Source organism: Felis catus, chromosome A3 (assembly GCF_018350175.1).
Source record: "Felis catus isolate Fca126 chromosome A3, F.catus_Fca126_mat1.0, whole genome shotgun sequence".
NCBI lineage: Eukaryota > Metazoa > Chordata > Mammalia > Carnivora > Felidae > Felis > Felis catus.
The window spans coordinates 30,244,254-30,267,135 of NC_058370.1; the positions used below are offsets into that span (position 1 = coordinate 30,244,254).

Genomic DNA, 22,882 nt, shown 5'->3' on the forward strand with positions numbered 1-22,882 from the left:
CTTTAAATAAGCAGGGAAGAGGTGCCTGGGTGGCTTAGTCACTTAAGCATCCGACTTTGGCTCAAGTCATGATCTAGCAGTTCATGGGTTGAGCCCCACGTCAGGCTCTGTACTGACAGCCTGCTTCAGATACAGTGTTTCCTCTCTCTCTGCCCCTCCCTTGCTTGCACTCTGTCTCTCTCTCAAAAATAAACATTAAAAAAAATTCATAAAAAATTAAAAAAGCAGGGAATATGCCATAACATCTGGCTAGTACTGTGAGTATTATACCTAATAATGACACAGTTATCATACTTAGTAATAAATCCTGACATGCTCATTTTTTTCATGTTCTAATATCTCTGAAATCACAATGCATCTTAGTCAATGATTTTTAAAGCATTTTGTCATAGTATAATTGACAATGTTTTTTCTTAATTGTATACAAAATAATGCCTGTTTCAGTCAGTGGTGTCTTCGATGAACTACATTAGGGATTTTTTTTATATTCTTTGTATAAAAACTATTAACCGTGTAATAAAATTATTTAGGTTCCAACTGGTGTTATATTGATTGTCAGATAATACTTAACGTAGTAAAACTTGAGATACCGGTTTTTTTTTGAAAGGACACTATCCTGAGTGAGTATTCACTGAACATGTAAGTATCAAAGGGATGAAGGGCACAGAAGAAGCTCCTGACCTTGAGGTAGATCCAAGAACTTGAACTCCAAGCAAACAAGGAGAGCATTTTGTCCGGAGGAAGGCAGAGGAGGTAGCAAGCAAACTGGCTTGCCTGGCATTGGGGTTTTCATGTTGGGGGTCTGAGAGGTCTTCAGGGTCACACTGAAAGGACTTAGATCTGATGTCAAGAGCAGAAAGGCTGGCACTCTGGGAGTTCGCGTTGAGGCTTCAGAATATTACCTCTGGGTTGGCAGTTAAGCCAGAAAAGAAACTAAAGGGTTGAATCACTCTTCCTGAGCATTTCAAGTGTGTCTTTTAGCTTAACCCTTGAACCAGGAAGGCCGAGTTGATGGTGCTGCTCAGTAGTCTCCCTCCTCACGCTGCCTGTTTCTCCCTCACAGATCGCCTTCTCCCAGCACAGCAATTTTATGGACCTGGTACAGTTCTTCGTGACTTTCTTCAGGTAATTTCACTTCTACAAACCATATCCTCTCTTTTGATTCAGGTACTAAATCCCATTAATTATCAGCTCATAAAAGATAAATGAATAATCTGGTGTGGGCAAAACAGATCAAACTAACTTAATAGGCCTTTTTGAGAAGTTACATGTTGGTTGCAATAATGTAAATTCAGTGTAATCGGATGAATGAAAACATTTTCTTTGTATGTTCTGGCTTTTGGGAGCAGCTTCTCATGTATTCTATACTAAAATGTAGATAATTTGGACCTTCATATGGGGAGAATTTGGGGTTGAAACAATCAATAATGATTACTAGTGTGTGCTACCAATATGCTTCTTCTTGTTCAGGGATGATTCAGGTGATTATCCAGAGTTTTTAAGCTAAAAGTAACTTGTTACTTCTTGGGATTCTTTTATTTTTAACTTTGTTTTTATGAAATACTGTATACACATAATTGAAAAATACACATGCTCCAGATCTCATAAGAGAAAGTAGCAGCATCCTGCCCCACACCTTCCCATCCCTTACTTCCCTCCAGTTTAAATTGTCTTAAGGATATTTAACTTCTCCATGCTTACACTATTTCTTGATTTTCCAGTTCAGTCTATCTTTCGATGTCCCACTATAGATGAGGATTCATTATCTCATGTAACCTCACCCAACAACTCCCCACACACCACGAGTGCGAAATCCCCTGCCTTCCCCCTCATGTCATATAGTTACATCACAATGTTTGGCTAAATCAGTGCTCCCGTTTTTGTTGTTATAACTGTAAAACCCCTATTCACAGCTGGGTTGAACTATGATTATACCTCCCCATTTTTTGGATGGGGGAATCACTCTTTGTTTATCGTAACCTGGGTTTTTTCATTGTTTGGTTTTCTATATAACTAGCCCTGATTTGGTTTTCTATGTAACTAGAACTGAAAAATCTGTCTGTGGTCAGACATAAGCAGGTGTAGTCTCCTGGTTTCAGTTTCTCTTGGAGATGTCTGTCCTGGAGCCCTCCAGCCTGCTGCCCTTGGTGCGCTAGCTCTGGAGGCCTGCTGCACGATTACCATCTTGGGAACTTCTTCTGCCTTCCTCTTGTGTTGAAATCTCTGTTTCCAGGATCTCCTGTCATTATCTCCCTATTTATTTCCTCCTTTTACTGGGACATGTTCTCCAGGAGTTTTGAGAAAAGTTGCAGGGGAGGTAACTTTTCTGTAACTTTCTCTGTCTGAAAATGTTCTAATTTTACCTTCACGTTTGATCAAAAGTTTGAATGCAGAATTCTAGGCTGGAAACTATTTTCCATTAGAATTTAGAAGACGTTAATGCTGTTTCTTCTAGCTCCCAGTATTAATATTGAGAAGGCTAATGCCATTATAATTCCCAGTCCTTGTATGAAATCTATTTTTAAGTATACTATAAAATTACAGAAACACTTATAGAGCAGGTGTCCAGCTCAATAAATTATCACAAATTAAACATGCACTTTAGAAGCTCCCCGTGTTATCAGTCACAGCCCCTTCATTCTTCCCCCAAAATAACTACTCACCTGACTTCTAAAGCCATGTATTGGATTTGTCCATTTAAAAATTTTACAGAAGGGGTGCCTGGGTGGCTCAGTCAGTTAAGCATCCAACTCTTGATTTTGGCTCAGGTCATAATCTCATTATTGATGAGTTTGAGCTCCACATAAAGCTCTGCATTGTCAGTGCTTGAGATTCTGTCTCCCTCTCTCTCTGCCCCTACCAATAAACTTGAAAATTTTAAAAAATGAAAATTTTCATAAAATCACTGCAGAAATTTTAACACAATTTTAATGATCAAGATGCAGTTAAAGTTGTACTTAGAAGGTATGGCTTTAAATCTGTGGTTCTCAACCTTGGTTACACCGTAAAATCACTTGGGAAGCTTTTGATGCCCGTGCCACATCTCAGACCAGTCATGTCAGAATCTCTGGGGATGGGACTTAAGCATTTGAAAGCTCCCCGGTGATTGCAGTGTGCAGCTAAGGTTGAAGATCACTGCTTTATAAAAAGCACATATTGGAAAAGGAAAAAAGCTTTCTCAGTAAGTCAGAAAAAGAACTAATTAAACCTAAAGAAAGTAGAAGGAAGCAGTATAAATAGAGTAAAATTAATGTTACAGGGGAAGAAGTACAGTAGAGAGAATTGAAAGAACCGCAAAGTTGGATCTTTGAAAATAATAATACTGATAATCCCTTGGCAAGATTGACCAAGAAAAAAAGAGAGGAGGTGTAAATAATGTCAAAAATTTAAAAGGAAGCATTACTCCAAATGCTGCAGACATTTTTTTCCTCCATAAGAGTATTTTATGAGCAACTTTATGCAAATAAGTTTGAAAATTGAACAAATGGAATGGAACAGTTAAAAAAACAAAATTATCTACAACTTACTGAAATTGATACAGAATAGGAACTTGAATATTGGATAGCCCTATATCTGTTTAAAAACAATACATAGGGGCGCCTGGGTGGCGCAGTCGGTTGAGCGTCCGACTTCAGCCAGGTCACGATCTCACAGTCCGTGAGTTCGAGCCCCGCGTCGGGCTCTGGGCTGATGGCTCAGAGCCTGGAGCCTGTTTCCGATTCTGTGTCTCCCTCTCTCTCTGCCCCTCCCCCGTTCATGCTCTGTCTCTCTCTGTCCCAAAAATAAATAAACGTTGAAAAAAAAATTTAAAAAAATAAAATAAAATAAAATAAAAATAAAAACAATACATAACTTAAAATTTTCCCACAAAGGTAACTCCAGGTCCAGGTGGCTTCATTGGTAATTTATAACGTTTTAAGGAAGAAATAATATCATTGTTAACCAAATCTTCTAGAGAACCGAAAAAGAAGGAATATATCCCAATTTATTTTATGAATTTAGCACAACCTGACAAGAATATTATGCTAATGGAATTTACAAGCCATCTCACTCAGGAATGAAGAAGCAAAAATCCACTATGACCCAGTTGAGTTCATTCCAGGAATTGCAAAGTTGATTTAGCATCAGAAAAATCAATCCATGTAATTAACATTAATTGCATAATAAGGGAGGAGAATAATAAGATCATCTTAATCAGTGGGGGAAAGCATTTGATAAAATTTGATATCATTCATTAAAAAACTTTTAGGAAACTCAGAATAGAAAAAAACTTCTTTAAATCTGATAAAGGACCAATGTATAAAGCCAACAGCAAACCACATTCTTAATGGAAAAATGTTAGAAACTTTCTCTTCGAGTTTGGGAACAAGACAGATTCTACTTACCAATTATTTCATTCAACATTGTGACAAAAGTTCTAGCCGATACAGTAAGAGAAGAAAAATAAAATACATAAGAATTGAAAAAGAAAAATCATCCCACTTGCAACATGATTATGGGAGGAATTCAAAAGAATCTGCATAAAAAATGTTAGAATTAATAGGTGAATTCAGCAAAGTAGCTAGACACAAGGGCAGTATTAAAAAATCAGTTTTATGTCGTTCAGAGGCGTACATCTTTTGCAGCTCTTATTGGTAAAGGCAGATGCTGTCATGAAAACCATATAATTATATTTCCCATAGTAAGCCATGGGGTGCCCTCCCCTTTCTACCGTGAAAGGAGAAATCCCTTCCCAAGTGATGTTGGAACGCAGATGGCCTCACATCAAGATTCATCCACATCCTGATGGGTCCCCTTCTGCCTGCTGTAAACTGTACCCTTTAGTTTCTGGATGACGATGACATCTCCAGCAAGAAGTAACCGTTGCAGCCCTCTAATCTTGGAGGGAGATAAAAGAATCTAATAAAAGCCTTCAGTGTTTCTGGGGAAAAAATCAATTATATTTCTACATTTCACCAATAAAAATGAAATTTGTATATTTGTATTACTTCGGTTAATAAATTGCTCAAAATTACAGCATAACAAGATCAAGAATTACCAAGAAAAAATGGAGAGGGTGGGGAGACCGTCCACTGGCCCTCCCAGATAGTAAATATTTTGTCAAGCTACAGTGGTCAGTGTGGCACTGGCACAAAATCAGATTAACCAGTGGAATATATACATAACGACCAAAATAGATAAAGTTTAAAAGGTTCCGATTTGTTTTAAGTGATAAAAAGCTAAATAGAAATAAAAAGTAGATAGTAATAAACAAGAAGGTAAAAGATCAGTATAGACTTAACAGTCACTTGTCACATGTAGCTCACAAGCACTTGAAATGTAGCTGGTGTGACTAAGAAATTGGCTTTTTCATTTTAACTAATTTAAATATAATTTAAAAACTGCTACTTGATTCAGTTAGTAGAGAACTTTTAAGTATGTTTAGAATAGGGGCGCCTGGGTGGCGCAGTCGGTTAAGCGTCCGACTTCAGCCAGGTCACGATCTCGCGGTCCGTGAGTTCGAGCCCCGCATCAGGCTCTGGGCTGATGGCTCAGAGCCTGGAGCCTGGAGCCTGTTTCCGATTCTGTGTCTCCCTCTCTCTCTGCCCCTCCCCCGTTCATGCTCTGTCTCTCTCTGTCCCAAAAATAAATAAACGTTGAAAAAAAAAATTTTTTTTTAAAGAACAACCTGGATATGTGAATCTACTTTTTCACTTGTGGATTTTAGGAAATTTAAATACAGATCAAATATTTTCTGGTAAAAATTTAGTGTTCAAATTGAGATGTGCTTATTAGTATTAAATACACACTGGATTTTGAAGACTTAGAATATAAAATGTCTCAATTTTTATACTGATCACACATTCAAATGATGTTTTGGCAATCTTGGGTTAAATAAAACTATTTTATTAAAATTAATTTCACCTGTTTCTTTTTACTTTTTAATGTGGCTACTAGAACTTTTATAATTACATATGTGGCTCTCATTAAATTTCTATTGAACAACAATGATCTAGATAATGTAAAGGGAAAAATTGGTAGGGACGACATAAAAAGATATGATGAAATAATGCTAAACTAATCCAAGTATTTGAAAACAAAATATTAAGTCTTCATTCAGACTTTTTAAAGTAGAAAATCAGCATACAGATAATTCTCTTATAAAACATCAAAAGTAGGGGCGCCTGGGTGGCGCAGTCGGTTAAGCGTCCGACTTCAGCCAGGTCACGATCTCGCGGTCCGCGAGTTCGAGCCCTGCGTCAGGCTCTGGGCTGATGGCTCAAAGCCTGGAGCCTGTTTCCGATTCTGTGTCTCCCTCTCTCTCTGCCTCTCCCCCGTTCATGCTCTGTCTCTCTCTGTCCCAAAAATAAATAAACGTTGAAAAAAAAAATTAAAAAAAAAAAAAACATCAAAAGTAGTTTATGTTCGTAGTAAAACTTCAAACAATGTAAAAATTAAAATTCAAACTTCTCCTAATTCTACTTTTAAGAAATTATCACTGTTAATATTTTGATGCGTGTGTTTCCACAGTTTTTTCTCTGTATATATGCTGCATGTAAGTTCTGTTCTTTTCTGATTCTTTGGTTTATAAAGTGGGTTCCCTGCTTACATGTTGTTCTATAACTTGTCTTTTTATGCCATGTTTTATGGTTAACTTTCCCATGTGGAGATTCACTTCATTTCTAAACAGCTTTTCTCATAGTACAAGTACCATATTTTGTTTAACCAGTCCTATTTTGACTGACTCTTAGATTGTCTTCAATTTTGTTACATATACCTTTACGTTTTTCTATGAAGATCTCTCTGGGATAGCTTTTATGTCCCTATAATTGCTGCATCAAAATGCAAAAACACTGCCATGGACCCTCAACAGTGGCATGAATTTACACTCCTATGGCAGGAATATAATTTGTCTTACGGCCTCTTCCTCTTACTATGTCTTAGCAACACTAAAAATTGCCATTATTTTTTAATTTGCCAGTCTGAGAGGTATCACTGGTATCTTAAATTTGGATGTCTTTAATTATGAGTGATGCTTACTGATCTCTTATAGTTCTTGTTTTGAATTACCTGTCCCTATCCTTTGTTTGTATTTCTATCGGGATATTTGCCTTTTTTGTACTAAAATTTAGGACCTTGTTTTATTTTGCAACTATTAACAGGTGTGTGCTCAGTTGTTTGTCTTTGAACCCCATTTATGGTGTTTTCCACGAAGCAGACCTCTCTGTCCTTCCCTGTTTTCTTAATGGGTATTTTCCCTGTTGTCTTTTCATGTTTAGGTGTTCCTATATCCGTGTGGGATCTATTTGATTACAACTTTACTATACTCTGCAGTAGGAGTGCAAGATATTAATTGCTTCGGCTCCAGGGACCACACCATCCACTAGGCCCGGGACTCACTCTCTGTGTTACTCCCTTTTTCAGAAAATACTCAGCACAGTTCATTGGAGCTGAGTGGGCACCACAGAACCTCTGCCCTAAATGTTGCAATGCTAGCGGTATGGAGTGCTGGAAATTTGATGAAACTACCTCCCATTCACAAGAAAATCTCTTCATTCCACAGAAGTAGAGATTCCAAAAGGAAACTGCCTTCTAATGTTACCACAGGAGAAATCAAAATCCCAAGATCTCCTCCCACCCCTCCCAGTAGTTTTTTTATTCTGTTTAGTGGCAGGCAGGTAGGGTCACTGACCTGAGCCACCTTCTGTGGTCCTTCAAGAGTGGGGCCGAAGCATCATTCTATATTCTTGCAAATTCAGTATTTCATCAGTCTTTGCCCTGTGACTTCCACCAGATTATGAGCCTCTCCAAGACAGCTGTCATTTCCTTCCTTTTTGGCCACATGAGCTGCAGGGCCTGGAGGGGTGGTAGACTTATCTGGGTCTCCTCTGCGTTTGTCTCAAAGGTATTTACCTGATCCCACTGACCGGTCATAGTCTTAACCCTTCAGAACCCAACCCAATTGCCTATTCCATGAGTCTTCTCCTGATACATTCACCCCAAAGTCCATCCCCTTTGGGACTCTTATGATAGTACTTAATCACCTTTCAATGCACGTATTTACCAGGCTGGAGCTTAAGAACAACTCATACGTAGCTGAACCTATAATTTGACATGCAAAGATGAACAGGGCCAATTAGAGGCCTCTCCTACAGGTTTTAAATTGGGTTTGAGAGGCTGAAACAGTTACATGTCTCACAGCCCTAGCTGTACCTTAGATAGAACACCCTGGGAAACTTAAAAAGCACTAGGAGCCGCCTGGGCCCCATGCCCCAGAGATGCCAATTCCTTGGTCTCTTAGGGCACCTGATCCTTGTGATATTTCAAAGGCTCTCTAGTGATTCTTATGTTCAGTTGGCATTGAGAAACCCTAAGTTAGCTGAAAGTTCTGTGAATTCAGGACCTGGGGCAGTATTACATCCATCCACACGCAAGCTAAAGCATGGGAGGTCAGATGGGAAGGAAGATTGTGCAGCCACTGAAGGGGATGGGACCACGGCCTCAGCTCCTGGCAGCTTCATGAGTCCAGTCCCTACAAGAGCTGTCTGCTCTGAGGCTCTCAGTGAGCCCTGTAACAGCCTGCACAGCCATCCGGTGGCCTCCGAAGTAGCGATTATCTGGGATTTAAATTCTAGATTGTAGTCATTTTAGGTTGTGTAGGAACAATTTTTGTAAGTTTTACCATTTTTTTTCTCACACCATCTTATGTGTCCCATGCCTTTCCCTTTGTTGGATGTTGTTGTTCTGCAGGACCATTTGAGTAATTCAGAAAGGACCTGAGAAGGAATTTGGTACGGGGCGAGGAGGAGGGGCTTTCAGACTGAGGACTGGAGTCTTGAGTTTTGCAGTGTTGTCTTCTCTTTGCTTGTTTCTACTCCTTTCATTCTTTTGCTTGAATTCTAGAATTCTCTGTTAGATTAATGAGGAAGATTCTGGATCTGTCCTTCATATTTCTTAACTGAACTCACTTATTCTTTCATTCTCCTTTTGCACTGCATTCTGTGTGAGCTCCACAGCAATATTTTCCAGCTCATTAATGTAATCCAAAGTTGAGTCCATTTCCTTTGTTGAGTCCATCTGATAAGTTTTTTTTTTTAACTTTTGCATTTTATTTCTAATATATTTTTCCTTATGGCCTGTTTCATTGTGAATGTACCTTCTTCTCATGTTCCTTTGTGAGATTAATATTTTATTTTATATTTTATTTTATTTTATTTTATTTTATTTTATTTTATTTTATTTTATTTTATTTTATTTTGAAGTCTTATTTTGTGCTATTATTAATAACTCTCCTCGGATGTTTGGGTTTTGTTGCTGTTGTTTGATGCCTCTCTTTCACAGTATTGGTTTCCTCAAAATGTCTGATTTGGGGATGTGTTGAAGACTGCCATTTGTCTGTGTGTGGATGCTATTTCTGTGTGTCACATCCTCCAGGATGCTGTTTCTGTGTGTCACATCCTCTAGTGAGTGTGGAGTAGGGGCAGAGCGTGTTGCTGGGCAAGCTGTACTGTTAGTTTGTTTTCTGAGTGAAAGGGCCACCGTCCTGCCTGGCCTGCCCGGCCCCAGGCCCAGGGCTCACTGCCTCAGCTGCTGTCTCCCACTGCTTAGCACAAACACAGAATGGGGAAGAAGCCGCCTGTTGTGGCCACGCTGAATGTAACTCCCCTTGAACACTGTGGCCATTCCCTTCCCTCCTTGTATCCATTGGCTGTGGGCTCCAGCACATTTTTATTTTGTTTGGTTTTGTTTGTTTGTTTAAATTTTTTAGAATCTCTTTTTAAAGCAATTTTACAGGGGCACCTGGGTGGCGCAGTCGGTTAAGCGTCCGACTTCAGCCAGGTCACGATCTCGCGGTCCGTGAGTTCAAGCCCCGCGTCGGGCTCTGGGCTGATGGCTCAGAGCCTGGAGCCTGTTTCCAATTCTGTGTCTCCCTCTCTCTCTGCCCGTCCCCTGTTCATGCTCTGTCTCTCTCTGTCCCAAAAATAAATAAACGTTGAAAAAAAATTTTTTTTAAATAAATAAATAAATAAATAAAATAAAGCAATTTTACAGTTATGACAAAATTGAGAAGAAAGTACAGAGATTTCCCGTATCTCCCTGCCCCCACACAAGCATAGCCTCTTCCCCATGATCAACATCACTCCCCAGAGTTGTACATTTTTTACCGAGGATGAACCTACACTGACACATCATAATCCTCCAAAGCCCATAGTTGACCTTAGGGATCACTCTTGGTGTTGTATATTCTATAAGTTTGGGCAAATACATAATGACATATATCCAGTCTCCTAATACCCTACGGAGTGTTTTCACTGCCCTTAAGAATCCTTGTACTAGAAACCTTTTTTGCTTTTCAGCCCTCTCTGTTCTGACTTCCATCACCACACTCCATCTAAATTTGTGTGTGTGTGGAGGGCAGCAAGAGCATCTCTGTTGCCACATCCCAGAGATGCTTTTTAGTTGTCATCTTCTTGATTCTCATCAGTATCAAGGAGCTGACCACCCATCATTGAGACTCTGCTGGCCTTCTCTGACCCCAGACTGCTCTGAGGCCACTCTTTTGTTGAACTTTTCTGTCAGCTTCTCACAGATGTTCTCCCAGAGCTTGACCCTGGCCATCTTCTCATTCTGTATTCCGATTGAGCTCTGCCGTCCCGTCTGTGGCATAACACTCCCAGAAGTGAACTTTTTGGTCCTTCCTCACCGTCTGCCCTGCTGCCACTTCCGAGTGACTTGTCTCCCATGCACCAGGCACTCCGTCACCACGCCCCCCGCAGTCAGAGCCCCTCTACAGTCCACACAAAATCCGAGGAGACCTTGAAAATGAATCCGTGTACATCTGTTCCTTTATACTCCGTGGCTTCTCATTGTATCTAAACTAACCCAGGTGAACTGACCTTTGCTCACATCTCCATATTCATCTTATGCTACTCTCCTCTGCAGTCCCACTGCATGAGCCATCTTTGATTTTTCGCAAGCACCAGGCTCCTTTCCTACCTCACAGTACTTGCACGTGGTTTTCCTTTTTTTCCTGGAAAATGCTTGCTTTCTTTCTTTCTTCTCCCTACCCTTCATCTCTATAGTTTTACTCATTGCTTGGTTTTTCCAGACAACATCCAATTCTCTGACACCAACTCGGTGTCCTGCAGGTCTGTTCAGTTCTGACACTACCTGGAGTTGGCACAGACCCCACCGGTTAAGGGCTCAGTCTGCCGGGACTGCACCCACTTCAGATGTCAACCACGAATGGGTCCTCAGGCTGCCCATGCTTCTGCCTGGCCAACTACAAATTCGGGGGCTCCTGTGACCCTCCTCACATTTGACAGTTTGCCAGAATGACTCACAGAACTCAGAAAAAGCACAGCACCTAAAATTACAGTTATTAGAAAGAATGTAACTCAGGAACAGCCAAATCGAAGAGATTCATAGGGCAGGTTATAGGGGTGGGTAGAGAGCACAGCTTCCACTCCCTCTCTGGGCATGCCCCCCTCCCAGCACATGAACATATGTGTTCACCAACCCAAAAGCTCCCTCAAACTTCATGGCTCCTCATTTCTTTCAAGGTTCCATTACAGAGACGTGATTAATGAACTCAGTGTCTAGCCATCTCCCCTCCCCTCTGGTTGTTGGGTGGGGATGCAGCAGGGAGGGCACTGAACATTCTAGCTCTCTAACATGTGATTGGTTTTTCTGGTGACCAGCCTCCATCCTGAAGCTATTTGGGTCCCTCCCTCCCATGAGTCATTCATTAGGATACAAAGGACCCTCCTGAATTACATTTCAATAAACCTGTTCTAAAAAAAAACAGCTCATTCAGACCCAGAGACCCTGTCATTTTTTAAATTATACCTAAAACTGTGTAAATCAGTTTGTACAAAAAAAACTATTAAAGATATATATATATATTTTAATTTTTAATCAAATTTAAAAGTAGCTCATTCCTTTTTAATACTGAGAGATATTTTGGGACACCTGGGTGGCTTAGTCGGTTAAGCGCCTGACTTCAGCTCAGGTCATGATCTCGCCGTTCATGAGTTCAAGCCCCGCGTCGGGCTCTGGGCTGACAGCTCAGAACCCACTTCAGATTCTGTGTCTCCCTCTGTCTACCCCTCCACTGCTTGCACTCTGTCTCTTGCATCGTCTCAAAAATAAATAAACATCAAAAAAAATTCTTTTAATACTGAGTGATATTTTATGTAAAGATCAACCACAATTTATTTCTTCTCTTCTTGATGGAAATGGACATTTGGGCTGTTTCCAGTTTTTGGCTATTATAAATAAAGCTGTTGTGAACATTTGTCTAAAAAAGTGGGGAAGGGGACACTCCTGTCACTCAGAAAATTTTAAGAATTTTAGGACCTCTGTGCCAGGAACTTAGGACAGAGACCAAATAAATACATTTTTTATTATACTACACTCATCCTTCAAAACTTGGCACAGCATCACTTCCTCCAGGATTTCATCCTAGAGCCCCAGAACTAAATGGTCTTCCCTTATTCTCTCCCATAGAACAATACTATTTTTCATCGTGGTCCTTCTCACAGTTTTTTACTTGCTTCATATCTGTGTCCACAGTTAGACTCTTAAGCTTCAAGAGAGCAGAGACGCTGTCTCTCATCTGTGCACACACACACACATATCTTCAGTACCTAGTACACAGTCATTTGCAAATATATGTGGAAAGTAAACTAAGCCTTCAGGAGAACTGCAGAGTCTTGAGGAACCATAGGCACCAGCCTCTCTGAGGGAAGAAAGCTACTGGTGCTGGTTGATGGCACCCTTTGAAGGGATGGAGAGGCTGCATGCTAATTCAGTAGCTCCAGTTAGCAGGTGTATTCTTGGAACATGTGTACAGAATGAGATGACCCTGCTGCTAAGCACCAGCCCAATGAGGAGCAGTCTCTTCTGCTGCCTGGCGGAAGACTGAATGACACCATCAGAATTGACTGGGGACATCTTTAGAGACCATGGAATCTTGTCTAGTAAACAAGGACAGATGGTGGTGTTGTCACTTCTACCTTTTGAAAGTGGAACCTTTGGAAAAGAATCCAGAACTTTGTTTATTTCTGAGTTTTGTTTTAAGAACTAGGAATGATGATGATCTTTTAACTGAGAATAGAGTCCCTTTTATGAGCATGGGGAAGAAAATATTTTCCTCAAGCAAGTTAACCAGGTCCCAAAGGATCTACATGAAAATAAGGGGGAAAGAAAGGTATCCAAATGATCCTAAGCACTCTGAAAAATAGCTCAGATAACACAGAAGAGAAGTAGATCGGGATGTTGTGGGGGCGCTCAGTGATTCAAGTGAGAAAATCGGTATAAGTTGAGTTACGCAAAGTATTTCCAGACTCAGGCACAGTGACATAAACTCTAGATTGTGACAAATCCATTAAACCCTCTTTATGTCTTAATTAGATACTAATCCAGACTCTAGTAGGAGCCTTGTGTATGAAGAGGGGAATAATAAGACCTACTTGCTTGCTCTGGGAATTAGATGAGGTCATGTGTGCGAAAGGGCTTTGTATCTGGGAGTGAGTGCTAGAGTGGTTAGGACGACAACTGGTAGTAGTAAGAAGAGACCCACAACATTCTGTGGAAGTCTTTGTGGCTGGAGTCAAGGGTGCCAGGGCAGCATCTGAGTGAGGTTAAAAAGGAGAAATAGGTGACATCACCTCACCTGGCCAAAAGGAGAGCATGTAATGGGAATTTCTGATGTAGGCAAGATACAATGTACTTGTAAAACGTAATTATCTGAACTTCTGCTAGACCCTTGCCAGACTGACAACAGACATTTTGACAAATCCATTTCATGTTCCAGAAGATAGAAGTGATCATGGGTTCCTGCCGCTCTGGATCTAATTCTGACCAGAATGATGAGTGTAAAATCACAGGAACATGGGAAGAAGCAGTGGTATCTCTGCTTTCAGGTTAACTTAGAGGTCAAAGCCAGGCCAAGAAATGCATATATAGTTTTAGAAAAGCCAGACTTGTAAGGGCAGGAAAACATGACCATTAGTTAATAGTCATGCCATGCCCTCTGGATGGAAAGTTCAAGATGCTCTCAAAAATGTCATTCTAGGGGTGCCTGGGTGGCTCAGTCGGTTAAGCGTCCAACTTCAGCTCAGGTCATGATCTCACAGTTTGTGAGTTCGAGCCCCGCGTCGGGCTCTGTGCTGACAGCTCCGAGCCTGAAGTCTGCTTCAGATTCTGTGTGTCTCTCTGTTCCTCCTCCACTCTCACTCTGTCTCTCTCTCAAAAATAAAGATTAAAAAAAAAAATGTCATTCTAGCTGCACAATTAAAATTAAGCTGGTGAGAAAACAGAGAGATGCCCCAAAAGCTGAGCTCTCACACAAATTGTGAGTTTTCTGAAGACCTATATAAAAGATAGGAAGAAAAACCTAGAATTAAGAAATGGATTTTTTTTAGAATAGTCTCAGGAAAGTGCAAACCTTGGATAAGCAGGAGCAGGTTTAGGATAAAAAGACAAAAGGATTCTTGTTTTCTCCTCAGGTACCATGCTGGCTGGAAGTAAGAGACTCCACCTAGGGCTAGTGTCCTAGGTTTGAAACGAGAAATACACTTTGATGATCTTTGAGTGACATTGGCAAAATGTTAATAACTTCCAAGGATAAGTAATAGACACAAAGGAATTCACTAGATCATTCCCTCTACTTGTGTGTATGTTTGAAAATTTTCATGGTATAATGTTTCTTTAAAATTACATTTACGTAGAAAAATCTGGGAGACAGTTAATAAGAGAGACTGCAGTAGGGTGAAGACTGAGTTACAGCACCACCAGTACATAAGTTAGTGGAAGGAAAAAAAGAAAGGAGGTGTATCAGCGAGCGCCACGTTTTTTCAAATAACTAGAATTTTTGTTGTTGTATTGCCCTGGGAGAAATCATGCACATACCAACTTTGAGGGACAATCACTGTGAATTGGTATGCTGTTTGTGTCGCTTCTTAGAAAAGCTGGAACTGGTGGAAGCAGCTGGGTTTTTGGTGTTTTTAACAAGTCTCGGTTGAAGACAGAAGCCCCACCTAGGCCTAGGGGGACAGGGGACACTGAGCTGCCCTGGTTTGCACCTCTGGCTTGAGGGTAGTCCCAGGAGAGGCCTCTGAGTGGTACCAGGGTGCTCACCTCTGAGGACAGCCCTGCACTCAGCTACATCAGTAGGGTCTTGGCCAACTTGGAAACTGTTCTCATTCGCTTCTTGCCCTTATATGTGGATATGCTGCCTCCTTGTGTTTCTATTAGAGTAAAAATGTAAAAAAACAGGATTGTGCATGGAAACCGAGAAAGACGGGTTACTCTTCTCAGATTCCCTTACTGCTTCTTCCTCTTCTCCCCAACTTCTCAATAGTGGGGTGCCCCCCCCAGGACATCTTTCTGTATTTGTATTTACTCCCTGGGTGATCTCATCCAGATTTATTACTTCAAATACAACATGCAGGTGACCTTCGAACAACACAGGTTTGAACTGTGCAAGTCCACTTATACATAGATTTTTTTTTTAAAACAAATACAGTGCAGTAAATGTAATTTATCTTTCTTTTTTTTAATATTTATTTATTTATTTTGAGGGGCGCCCGGGTGACTCAGTCGGTTAAGCGTCCGACTTCAGCTCAGGTCATGATCTCACAGTCTGTGAGTTCGAGCCCCACGTCGGGCTCTGTGCTGTCAGCTCAGAGCCCTGGAGCCTGCTTCAGATTCTGTGTCTCCCTCTTTCTCTCTCTGCCCCTCCCCTGCTCATGCTCAGTCTCTCTCTCTCTCAAAAATAAATAAAACATTAAAAAAATTTTTTTTTAATATTTATTTATTTATTTTGAAACAGAGAGCACGCGAGTCAGGGAGGGACAGAGAGAAAGGGAGAGAGAATCCCAAGCAGGCTCCACACCATCAGCACAGAGCCTGACGTGGGGCTCAATCTCACGAACCATGAAATCATGACCTGAGCCAAAATCAAGAGGCAGATGCTTAATTGATTCAGCCACCCAGGTGCCCCTTATGATTTTCTTAATATTTTGTTTTCCATACCTTACTTTATGGTAAGAATACAGCATATAATACATATGTATATAATACATATACAAAATATGAGTTAATCAGCTGTTTATGATGTCAGTAAGGCTTCCTGTCAGTAGTAGACTATTAGTAGTTAAGTTTTGGAGGAGTCATAATTTATACGTGGATTTTTGACTCTGCGGGAGGTCAGCCCCCCTAACCCTTGTGTTGTTCAAGGGTTAACTATGTACTAATGACTCCAAATGCCATCTCCAGGCCAGACCTGGCACCCAGCCTTCAGACTCCTATATCTGCCCACATCATCTCCCTTTAGTGATTAGGCAGATTCTCAGAATTCAGACTGCTGTCCTGGACCTGCTCCACCCAGAGCCTTCCCTGTTTAAGTTGATGGCAAGTTTCTGAGGCCAAAATCTCTGACTTCTCTGTTTCATACCCTACATCTAGCACATCAGGAAATTCTGTTGTCTCAACCTTCCAATTATGTCAAGATTTCCAGAGTGCTTTTCACACTCCTGTTACCAGAGCCTAGCTTGAGCCACCATCATCTCTCCTAGACTGCTGGGCTTCCTACTTCTACCATCGCTGCCCTATTGGTCTCCTCAGCATAAGTTAAATCATGATACTTCTCCACTCAAATGCCTGCAGGCCTTCCATGGTCTGCGTCCCCTTACTTCTTTGCCTTTATCTGTGACCTGACTCCCCCTACCCCAGCCATGGTGGCATCCTCAGGTTCCTCAAGCAGCTCTAGGTATGTCCTTACCTCTGGGTGTGTGCATGGCTGAGCCCGTCACCCAGGCCTGTTTCTGTAGACATCCCCTGAGCCACCCCCCACACCTCCTCCAAGTCTTGCTCAGATGTCACCTCAAGAAGTTAGGCTCACCCACTCTGACCATACTGCTTTATAGTGCCATTGTCACTCCCGAACCCCCTTGCCCTGAACCCTCTTTTTATTTCTGTCTCATTTACTACCTTCTAACATGCTCTGTAATTTGCTTATTTATTTTATTTACTTTTTAGCTCCTCCTGACGGAATGTAAACTCCATGGGAACACCAGTCTTTTGTTCAGTTCATCAGTGTATTTTGTGGGCCCAGAACAGGCCCTATCTCAATAAAGTATTGATTAAAGGGTAAATAGAGACTGTCAGGGAGGAGGAACAGACCAGCAGTGTCAGGACAGCCAAGGTGCCCAGCAACACAGGAACTGAAGGCTCTCGCCTGAATGATGACTCTGGAAGCCCCTTCTCTCTAGTCAGGGAATCCATTGGAAGGGTCGTCCCTCGTTCATGTCAGGGCAGTGGTGGGCTGTGGGAGCCTTGAGGTTTCTACTTGAGAGAGGGTGGAAGTTCAGTCATCCTCACACCTCAGAGTGCCCTTCTCCAGCCGGCCTGAGGGACCTGCCTCCGGCCCACACTTGGGTACTTGGAAGCCGACCCCATGCTACAAATGCCTTGTGCTTGCAGATGACAGAAGTCACTCATTCTCTCTGCTGTCAGGGTAGCTTTTCAAACCTTCCACACTTGGTTTACAGATGAGAGAACATTGAAAGCATTTGCAGTTACAAGACCACTGGGAGGTATTCTCTGCTAATACTTTTGAGAAAGTGGTCGGTTTGAGGTTGACTTTATTTTATAAAAATTATATGAATTTATTTTGTAAAACTATAGTTGAATATATTATTATATAGAAAATTATTTCTTGTGTATTTACCTCTTCCTTATGAAAAGCTGGTTGTTACTGTAATAATTAACTTTTCTCATTTTGTTAGACTTTATCAGTAAAGGCTTGCCAATTCAGTTAAATGGCATGCTTGTCGTTCATTATCATTATCCTAGAACTGTTTTTCTTACTTGGGATGAGCCATGACAGGTCATTCAATAAAAAACCCAGTGGGAGGTTGCAGCTCTCTCCCGGTGCCTTGTGGGGACAGTACTGTCCTGATGTAGGACAGGAAGCTCAGCTTCTGAGAGTCTTCTCACACTGGCTTCCTGTGAACCAGGACATGGTTGTGATGAATCATCAGAAAGGTGCTTGGAATTGGTATTGGGAGGGCACTCCCTGCCTGACCTGCAGTGTGGGTGACAGTGCTGATTCTGGGGGCTGGGATAATAACTCAGTACTTTCCTTTCTCACAGTTGTTTCCTCTCTTTGCTCCTGGTGGCTGCTGTGGTTTGGAAGATCAAACAAAGTTGTTGGGCCTCCAGGCGTAGAGAGGTAAGCCTCAGTGGATGGTTCGCGAATTCCTGTAAGAGCTTCTTCCTTTCTGTTCCTCTAAAGCAAGTCGGTTTTAGCTATTTAGTGATAATTGAAAGACATACTGTAGGGGGAGTAGTGCTGCCCTTTCCGCAAAATGTGGTCAGTAGATTTCAGTTAGTGCTATACAGAGTATAATTAATTCTGCGCCACGTGCTTTTAACTTTCTAAAAGGAAACTCTAATATTGACTTGCAGATTTCAGTTCTACCCATATTCTACCGGCACTCTGTCCTTAATTCAGGCAGGAGATCTGAGGGCTCAGTAGCAGAGCCTTTCACAAGAACGAAAGTAAAATTAATGAGCTAAGCATCTCAGAAATATCTCTTCACTCAAGGAAAGATAAATCGGTGTCTAGTCTAGTTAAGTTTTTGCTTGAGTTTTATTTTTTAGTGAGTCTTGATTTATTTCTAGTGCTGTGTTCCAAAAGAAATACCAATAAGTGAAGGAAATATTTATAATTGACAAATCAAATAAGTAAACTTGGTTAAAAACTACAGCATAAGATCTTTGTTTATCATAACTTTCACCGATATTATTTGCCTTCTAGTCATCCTGTCTATTGCATCGTTGCTAATGGAAGGGCACTGAGATCCAGACTGACATACGCTCCTTGATTTTCTGTATCTACTCATGCCCTTTTCTACATAAAAATTGATCTGGGGGCACCTGGGTGACTCAGTCGATAGAGCGTTCAACTCTTGATTTCGGCTCAGGTTGTGATCCCAGGGTTGTAGGATCAAGCCCCACGTCAGGCTCCGTGTTGAGTATGGAACCTGCTTGGGATTCATTCTCTCTCTCTCTCTCTCTCTCTCTCTCTCTCTCTCTCTCCCCCTCCCCCTCCCCCTCTCCCTCCCTCCCTCCCTCCCCCCCCTCCTTCTCCCCCACTCGTGCGCTCTCTCTTTAAAATAAAAAATTAATTGTATTAAAAATTGATCTGTAGACAAGATTTAGAAGAGAACAGGAATATGTGAAATCAAAACTCATAGGCATGCAGCACTGTTCACTGAACATTAGTGTCTATAATGAGGTTAGCATAGGCTCCAGGATATGGGCCTCTTCCTGGGGCCATGACTGCTTTTCTGACCCATGTAAAGGTGTTGTTATCATATAGATAATGTTGCATCCTTTTAATTATCATTTTTAAAATTCAGTGGGTAACATATTCAGAGGGATTTTTCTCATAGCTGTGTTACTAAGACATCTTAAAATCCTGATGAATTATACAGTGTTCTGAAAAAATGTAAGCTATCCAAATGGAGTAAGAAAGAAAGAAATGGGAAGCCTCAATAAACCAGTGGCCAGGGAAGGAATTGAAAACTTGTCAAAATATTACTGTCTCCACAGAGGGCATTACCCAGGGATTTTTAGTTTGAGGTGAGCTTATGTAAATAATACTAGTCTATTTTTTCCTTGAGTGCTTATGAGAATTACTTAGTTCCAAAAGACATAAACTGTTCCCAAGTAAGGGAAAAGATGGAAAGCTTAAAAGAGCCCTAACTCATTATATGCATAGAAAAGGCCAGTCATATAATGACTGTAGGTGCAGCAGTCTAATTGACCAGTGTAATAAAAGGATCATTTCATACCAGAAAACCTATTGGAATAGGTTATATCAGTGGGTAAATATAGAACCTAAATTTGTTGTCATGGCCAAATAATCATGTCATCTTTTATTGAAATTCAACACCCATTCCTAGTTTAAAAACAAAACTCTTAGTAAACTCAAAAATATTGCCTCCTTGTTAACACTAGAAAGGATATCCAGATAACCAACATCACTCGTGATAAGAAAATATTAGAAGTTATGCCAGTAAAATCCAGACAAGTTTGTTACAATAAGAGCTGACATTTGAACATTTCTAAATTCCAGCCACTGTTCTCAGAGGTTTTATATAGATTAATTAATTTACTCCTCACAACAATCCTATGAAATAGTTACTGACCCTAGTGCTCTCTCACAGATGAGGAAACTGAGGCTCAGAGAGGCAGAATAACTTACCCATCATCGCACAGTTGTACTCATGTTCTCTAATACCTGGTCTGTGTCCAGGTTTCTCCAGCTGTCTCAAAAGATATCATTTTGGACTTGATTTGTTTGAACCAGGGAGGATGAGGTACTTCTAATATGTGGTATTCTCTAATAAAATCCCTTAGTTCTCGGTGCATTAATGCTTGCTATGTTGATCAATAGCAACTTCTTCGAGAGATGCAACAGATGGCCAGTCGCCCTTTTGCCTCCGTAAACGTTGCCTTGGAAACAGATGAAGAGCCTCCCGATCTTATTGGGGGGAGTATAAAGGTGAGAATGTGATTCAGAAGTCCTGAAAACCTGTCCAAACTTATGCTTTTAAGTCTGGGAAACCACAGAGAACAAGAGCCTTATTCTGTTGCCTCTTAAGGTTTTCTCTCTCTCTCTCTCTCTCTCTCTTTAACAATAAGGTGACACACTGATGTTGTCAGGTACTCTTTTGCTTTCATTTTTCAGTTTTTCATTCATGTCATTAAGTATTCTCATGTTCGAGGGATTTTAAAATATAAATGATTTGTCTCATAGTCTTGGAAGTATCCTGTGGCATAATACTTTAAAACTTGTATTAGAAAAGAATAAAATTGAACCATTGTTTTTTATTAGCTTAGGAAATTTTCTTAAAGGGGCAAAAATCATTAATTCACTATGCATTCCATGGAATGTAAATATTACTGACCTCTCCAAAAAAAAAAAAAAAAAAAAAGTGGTGCAGAAAGTGATAAAAGTTTCTCTTGACAAAATGATGAAATACTTCAGATATTCTGGGGAAGTAGTTATAGATCCTAAATTTTCAAATACTTATTAAAGCATTACTGAGCTCATAGGAAGTGGGTGAAATTCCCAGGGAGTACTCTCCTATCCTTCCCCACAAAAAGAAGAAATCATGAACCAAAACCAGAACCAAATATGTTGTGAAGTGGTCCCAGATTGGTCACACACCACGACTGCCAGCTGAGGTAAGTGCATATCCTCTCTGTGGGAAAACATCCCCAATTCGGCCCTGTAGGATCCCCACAGATCAAGATCAAGCAATCAGAGATCACCAAGGACAAGAGAGAGAAGCTAGTAGGAAAAGGAGTTAGCAGGCACCGTGGCCAGTGGGTTTAGACAGGACTTCACATGTTAGAGTAGACCTCTAAAGAGTATAATATAGCTCTGTATGAAATGTTTCAAGACTTGAAAAGAGAATTATAAAGATGAGGACACCATGAGTCAAGAATGACCAGAACTGCAAAAGAACCAAATGGAACTGTCAGAGATGGAACATACAGGGGCACTGGCTGGCTCAGTCAGTACAGCATGTGACTCTTGATCTCGAGCTCGTGAGTTTGGGCCCCCTTTGGGTGTAGAGATTACTTAAAAATAAAAAATAAACTTTAAAAAAAAGGAAATGGAGGTGCCTGGGTGAGTCAGTCAGTTGAGCGTCCAACTTCAGCTCAGGTCCTGATCTTGTGGTTTGTGGATTTAAGCCCCGGATTAGGCTCTGTGCTAATAGCTTAGAGCCTGGAGTCTGCTTTAGCTTCTATGTCTCCCTCTCTCTGCCTCTCCCCCACTCTCACTGTCTCTCTCTCAAAAATAAATAAAACATTTTTTTTAAAAAAGGAAATGGGACATATAGTGGTTAACATTTTTTAAATGACTCAGTTTACATGTTAAACAGCATGTTAGACTCAAAGGAGAACTTTTGAACTGGAAGATGAATTTGTAGAAATTACACAGAATGCAAGACAGAAAGACCAAGAGATGGAACATATAACAGATAATAAGAATATGGAGTATAGGGGTACCTGGGTGGCTCAGTTGGTTAACCGTCTGACTCTTGGTTTTGACTCAGGTCATGATCTCGTGACTTCGTGAGTTCAAGCCCCACGTGGGGCTCTGTGCTGACAGTACGGAACCTACTTGGGATTCTCTCTCTCCCTCCCTCTCTACCCTACCCCCACTTATGCTGTCTCTGTCTCTCTCAAATAAATAAAATGTAAAAAAAAAGAATATAGAGGATAAAATGAGAAGACCTAATATATATTTTATATATATATATATATTTTATATATATATATAGATATATAGATATATAGATATATATAGGATGATTGCCACAGTGTGGAACAATTGGAACCCACGGTCACTGGTAGTGGAGATGTGAAATGATGTAGCTGCTGTGAAAACCAGTATTGTTCTTTCTCCAAAAAATAAAAATAGAATTATCATATAATCTAGCAATTCCTCTTCTGGATATATACCTGCAAGAATTAAAAGCCAGGCCTCAAAGATACATTTGTACACCCATGTTAATAGCAGCGTTATTCACAATAGCTAAAAGATGGAGCAGCCCTAGTGTCCATCAGTAGACAAGTGGGTGTGTAAAATGTGGTCTATACACACAATGGAATATTATTCAGTCTTAAAAAGGAAGGTAATTCTCACACCTGCTACAACATGGGTGAATCTTAAGCAAAATAAGCCAGTCACAAAAAAAAAAAAAAAATACTGTATGATTCCACTTTTATAAAATGTATAGAGTAGTCAGGTTCATAGCAACGAAGTATAATGGTGGTTGTCAGGGGTTGGAGGGGAAGGGGGAATAGGGAG

At 40.7% G+C, this 22,882-nt stretch overlaps 1 protein-coding gene across 5 annotated transcripts in view; it reads left to right on the plus strand.

Annotated features, from left to right (window-relative positions):
* Positions 1-22,882, plus strand: part of ATRN (attractin) — a 162,539-nt gene that overhangs the window by 129,866 nt on the left and 9,791 nt on the right. For 4 of the 5 annotated variants that reach the window (XM_019826774.3, XM_019826775.3, XM_019826778.3 and 1 more), the window contains exons 25-27: positions 1,064-1,125; positions 18,142-18,220; positions 20,453-20,560. In XM_019826774.3, coding sequence (XP_019682333.2) covers positions 1,064-1,125; positions 18,142-18,220; positions 20,453-20,560 — 249 coding nt within the window. Of the gene's footprint in view, positions 1-1,063; positions 1,126-4,682; positions 4,977-18,141; positions 18,221-20,452; positions 20,561-22,882 lie in introns of those variants that run through there. The other variant, XM_019826777.3, reaches the window with a different exon arrangement.